General features: G+C 40.9%; 1 protein-coding gene across 1 annotated transcript; it reads right to left on the reverse strand.

Annotated features, from left to right (window-relative positions):
- Window positions 1-2,424: 2,424 nt before the first annotated feature.
- Window positions 2,425-3,375, reverse strand: LOC102912571 (olfactory receptor 11A1-like). Its single transcript, XM_006979516.3, has one exon. The coding sequence runs from the start codon at window positions 3,373-3,375 to the stop codon at window positions 2,425-2,427; it is 951 nt and encodes a 316-aa protein (XP_006979578.3).
- Window positions 3,376-4,839: the final 1,464 nt, after the last annotated feature.

Below are 4,839 nucleotides of genomic sequence, written 5' to 3' on the forward strand. Positions count from 1 at the left end.
AGATGCCCCTCAACTGAAGAATGGATAAAGAAAATATGGCACATATACACAATGGAGTACTACTCAGTAGTAAAAAACAATGATATCATGAAATTTGCAGACAAATGGATGGAACTAGAAAATATCATCTTGAGTGAGGTAACCCAGACTCAGAAGGACAAACATAGTATGCACTCACTCATAAGTGGATTCTAAATGTGAGAGAACAGATGGCCAGACTGCAACTCACAGCTCCAGAGAGGCTAGCTAACAGGCAAAGACCCTAGGAGGGACACATGGATGACCCTGTGAAGGAGAAGTGGATGAGATCTACATGGGTGGACTGGGTGTGGGGGTGTGGCAGAGAAAGGAGCAGAGGATGAGAACATAGGGAAATGGGAGGGTCGAGCTGGAACAGGGACAGAGTGGGAGGGCAGGGAGGAAGATACCATGATAGATGAGGACATCATGGAAATAGGAAGAGGCAGCATGCTGGGGAGTCTCTCAGGAATCCACAAGGTTGACCCCACCTTGGTCTGCTGGCAGTGGTCCAGAGGGTGCCTGGACTGGTCTATTCTAGTGACCAGCCTAGCAAATAACCTAGCTGTCATCATAGAGTCTTTATCCAGTGACTGATGGAGGCAGATACAGAGATCCATGGCCAGGCACCAGGTTGAGCTCCAGGAATCCAATTGATGAGAGAGGAGAGATACTGCAGGCGAGGGACATCAAGATCATGATGGGAGGACGTGCAAAGATGACCAGATGACTGGTCACACAAGTGGAACCCCATGAACTGTGGACTGGTGGCTGTAGATCCCCCATGGGACTGGACTAGGCCCTCTGGATAAGGAAGATGGTTGTTTGGCTTGAACTATTTTGGGGGCACCCAGGCAGGGTGATCAGGATATGTCCCTGGTCTATGGGCAGGCATGTGGAACCTGGTGCCTGCGGTATGACACCTTGCATAGCCTTGGTGCAGTGGGAAGGGGCTTGGACCTGCCAAGGCTCAGTGTGCTGGACTCTGCTAACTCCCCATGGGAAACCTCGATTTGAGGGATGTGGGGATGCGGGGTCGCTTGTGAAAGAGGGCTGGGGGTGGGAGGAGGGGGATCTGTGGATAGTATGTGGAGTGAGTAGAAAATTTCTTAATAAAGAAAAATGAAAGGAAAAATATTTTTCCCATAGGCCAAATATATTTCAGAGAACGACACAAAAGCTCTGCACTCCTGACATGCAAATAACATCTTAGATTTATTTTTATGGAGATTTTAGGTTCACAGCAAAACAGAAAGTATAGCAAGTTCTCACATATCCTCTATTCCTACACATTTAGCCTTTTCAATACACAAATCTCATATCTAATGGGGTCCAATTGTTATGCCAGGAAACATCATCATCACCAAATGACCAATTGTGGCTCACTGTAGATATTGTACATTCTCTGAATTTCAAACATGTAATGACACATAGCTACCTTAACAGAATCACATAGTTTCACTCTCTTGTAATTGTTTTATAGTCTACTTATCCATGCTTCCTGGCTCCCAATGCTTGGCAACTACTGCTTCTTTTACTGTTGCTATGGTTTTGTCCTTTCAAGAATATTGTATAGTTGGAAACATGGATAATGTAGCTTTTTCAGTAGCATTAGTGGTATTTCTTTGTGCTTTCTCTGTATTTTTTCATTGTTCAGTGATTCAACTCCTTTTTATAGAACTAAATAGCCTTCTATTTTCTGGACTTACCCAATCATATACTGAATGACATCTTGGTTGCTTCCAATTTTTGGCAGCTATAAATAATTCAGCTATAAAAAATCTGTGTGCATTTTTCTTTTATAGGAATAAGTTTTCATTGAATTTGAACAAAGGGTGTAATTGCTCAATAATATTGAAAAAGCATGTTCAGTTTTGTAAAAAACTGCAAGACTATCTTTCAAAGTGGCTGAGAATGTTGTGTGTCTACGAGCAATGAGATGTTTTTCATTTGGTGCTGTCAGTGTTCTATGTTTGGGCCATTCTGATAGATATGTACTGGTCATCTTATTACTTTGAATCATCAGTATAATTTTGTATTTATATTCATGGTGTTATATTGAGTATTTGACTGATGATTTTCTTCTTACTAAACTGTGAGTTTGATGAGAGAAAAGAATGCCTCAGTGATTTTTTCATCTGTTTTATCATATGTTTTGTTTAGCAAAGTACCTTGAGCATAATTGACTTTCAGTGAATATTTGCATAAATTAGTTAAAATTCTTATCACTTCATATTGATTATTGGCCTTTATTTTACAAGAATCCATGATGCCTGGAGATGGCAGGACAGAATATGACCTTCTTAGACCATGACATGGGATACTAATCCATCTGAAGCTGTCAGAAATCATCAGTGTCCATAGCCATTTTCAGAGGCCACTGTCATAGCTCTTTTCTTTTTCATGTCATATGAGAAAGCCTGGCTTCTTACTCAAGCATTTCTTCAAAGCTTCATGGATGTCTCTGTTTCTCAGGCTATAGATAATGGGATTAAACATAGGTGTCAGGATAGTATAGAGCAGAGAGAACCCTTTACGCAAGTATTGGGAGGAGTTGGCAGAGGGCACAAGATATGTGGCAATCAGTGTTCCATAAAATACTGTGACGACAGTGAGATGGGATGAACAGGTGGAGAAAGCCTTCCTCCTGCCAGTGCCAGATGGGATTCTTAGGATGGCAATGAGGATGCATGAGTAAGAAACTGTGATGAGGAGAAATGGGACCAGAGTGACTGCGGAAGACGTGGCAAAGGCAATGGTCTCAGTCAATGAAGTGTCCATGCAGGAGAGATGGATCAGAGGGGTAAAGTCACAAAAGAAGTGGTCAATTTCATTAGGGCCACAAAAGGTTTGTCTACACAGCAGGACCATGGTGATGGCTGTGAGGAGGAAGCAGCAGAACCAAGATCCAGTAGCCAGCCTTAGGCAGAGAGAGCCAGTCATCAGGATGGGATATCTGAGAGGCTGGCAGATGGCAAGGTAGCGGTCATAGGACATTACTGCAAGCAAGAGGCACTCTGTTGCAGCAAGGGATCCAAAGAAGTAGAATTGTGCCAAGCAGCCAACCACTGAGATAGTCTTCTGGTCAGCTATGATAATCAGCAACATCTTGGGGACAATGTTGGAGGTGTAGCAGACCTCCAGAAAGGACAGGTTCACTAGAAAAAAGTACATGGGAGTATGCAAAGTATGGTTGTACAGAACTAGGAGGACAATGAGGATGTTTCCAGAAACAGTTAGGATGTAGAAGATGAAAAACACTATAAAGAGGGAAATATTTAGCTGTAAGATGGAAGAGAATCCTTGAAGAACAAACTCCACTATCATCGTTTGATTTTCCCAGGATAAGGTCATCATACTTTGGCTTCTGTAAAGGAGAACATATAATGAAAACACACAAAATATAGCTAGTTCTAGTTTACACAAAAACATGAACAGAATGGTTTTTATTCTCCACTCTATCTACTCTCTGCTCTGTGGTACCTGAATGGGAGAGAGTGGACTGAAGAAGAGAGTTGGACTTCTTTAACTCACATACAAAAAAGTAATTTAAAATAAGAACCATGGTTTTATTCTTTCCTTTCCCCTTACTTGGTATCTTCACTTCATCAGGACCAGACACATATGAAAGAGGAGAACATAAATATGGAGGGAGAGATGCTTATTACACACTCTTCCTGGGTGTAGTCTGGTAATCTGGTGAGTTATAGACAAGAGGGAATATCTAAAAGAAAGCACAACAGAGAAAATTCGGAGGAGGTTTGTGAAATCTCAGAGAGAGCATGGAGAACCAAGGACACAAGATAAAGAGCTCCCCACTTCAAAAAGTACCAGTATTTGTCATTTAAGACATTTAAAGTAATGTCTCTTGTCACATCAATTTTATTTTCCTCTCCTTTCATCTTTTCACTACGTTGTGGGGTGCAGGGTTATTTCTAATTTGTTTCATTTTAAAGAGGCCATTTGAGGAGGGGGTTTGAGATTCTCTGATTCTGAAGTCAGAGGCTATGAAGGCGTAACCCAAGGGTGTGAGTGTATTTTCTCATAATTTTAAACAGATACAATAAAAACAACTTAAAAGATTTTATTTAAGCCTTCAATAAATGGCACCCATTTAGGTACCACAGAGCAGAGAGTGCAGAATAAAAACCATTCTGTTTATGTCCTATCCAGAACCTGGCAGTGCAACCAACCATGAATGTAATATGTATAATTTGGGAACTTTTGAGTGAGTTAAGGAATCCTAACTCTCCTCTTCAGTTGAACTTTGGTGAAATTCACTCACCAGCAACAGAGCACAGAGTAAACAGAGAAGTTCTCCCCAAACCCTGCTGTTTCAGCAGAGCATGAGGCTCAACACACTTTACTAATTTCAAGGTCCCAATTCTGGATGAAGCTCCTTATAGAAATTATGGAGTGACCACCTTATGGTTGAGAAAAGCAAGGTGAGATAAGAAAAGTTATGAACAGGATCATAAAGTATCATGTGGTGTAACAAAGAAGTTATTAACACAAATAGCCAGAAAGCCTTAAATAAACCTTTGAGTCAGACAATAAATTTGTTGTCTAGTTTCTCTAAGGCTTGGGTTTTTGTGTTGTTGTTGTTTTTCAACATAAATTGCAATGAAGGATTGGAGCAGAACATAAAAATATAAAAATCATACAAATGAAAAATCGCTGGTTATTCAGAGCTTCAGAAAGTATTTAAGTTTCCTGAGGAATGTTCTGGCTTTGAAGGCCCATTGACATCAAATTCCATTCTCCTGCACACGTTGCAGTACCCTGAACCATGTGTATTGATGGAATTGTGTGCTAACAATT

This window comes from Peromyscus maniculatus, chromosome 6, assembly GCF_049852395.1.
Source record: "Peromyscus maniculatus bairdii isolate BWxNUB_F1_BW_parent chromosome 6, HU_Pman_BW_mat_3.1, whole genome shotgun sequence".
Taxonomy (NCBI): domain Eukaryota; kingdom Metazoa; phylum Chordata; class Mammalia; order Rodentia; family Cricetidae; genus Peromyscus; species Peromyscus maniculatus.

Coding starts and splice junctions, on each gene's coding strand:
- LOC102912571 (XM_006979516.3), bottom strand. CDS start 3,375: ATGATGACCTTATCCTGGGAAAATCAAACGATGATAGTGGAGTTTGTT.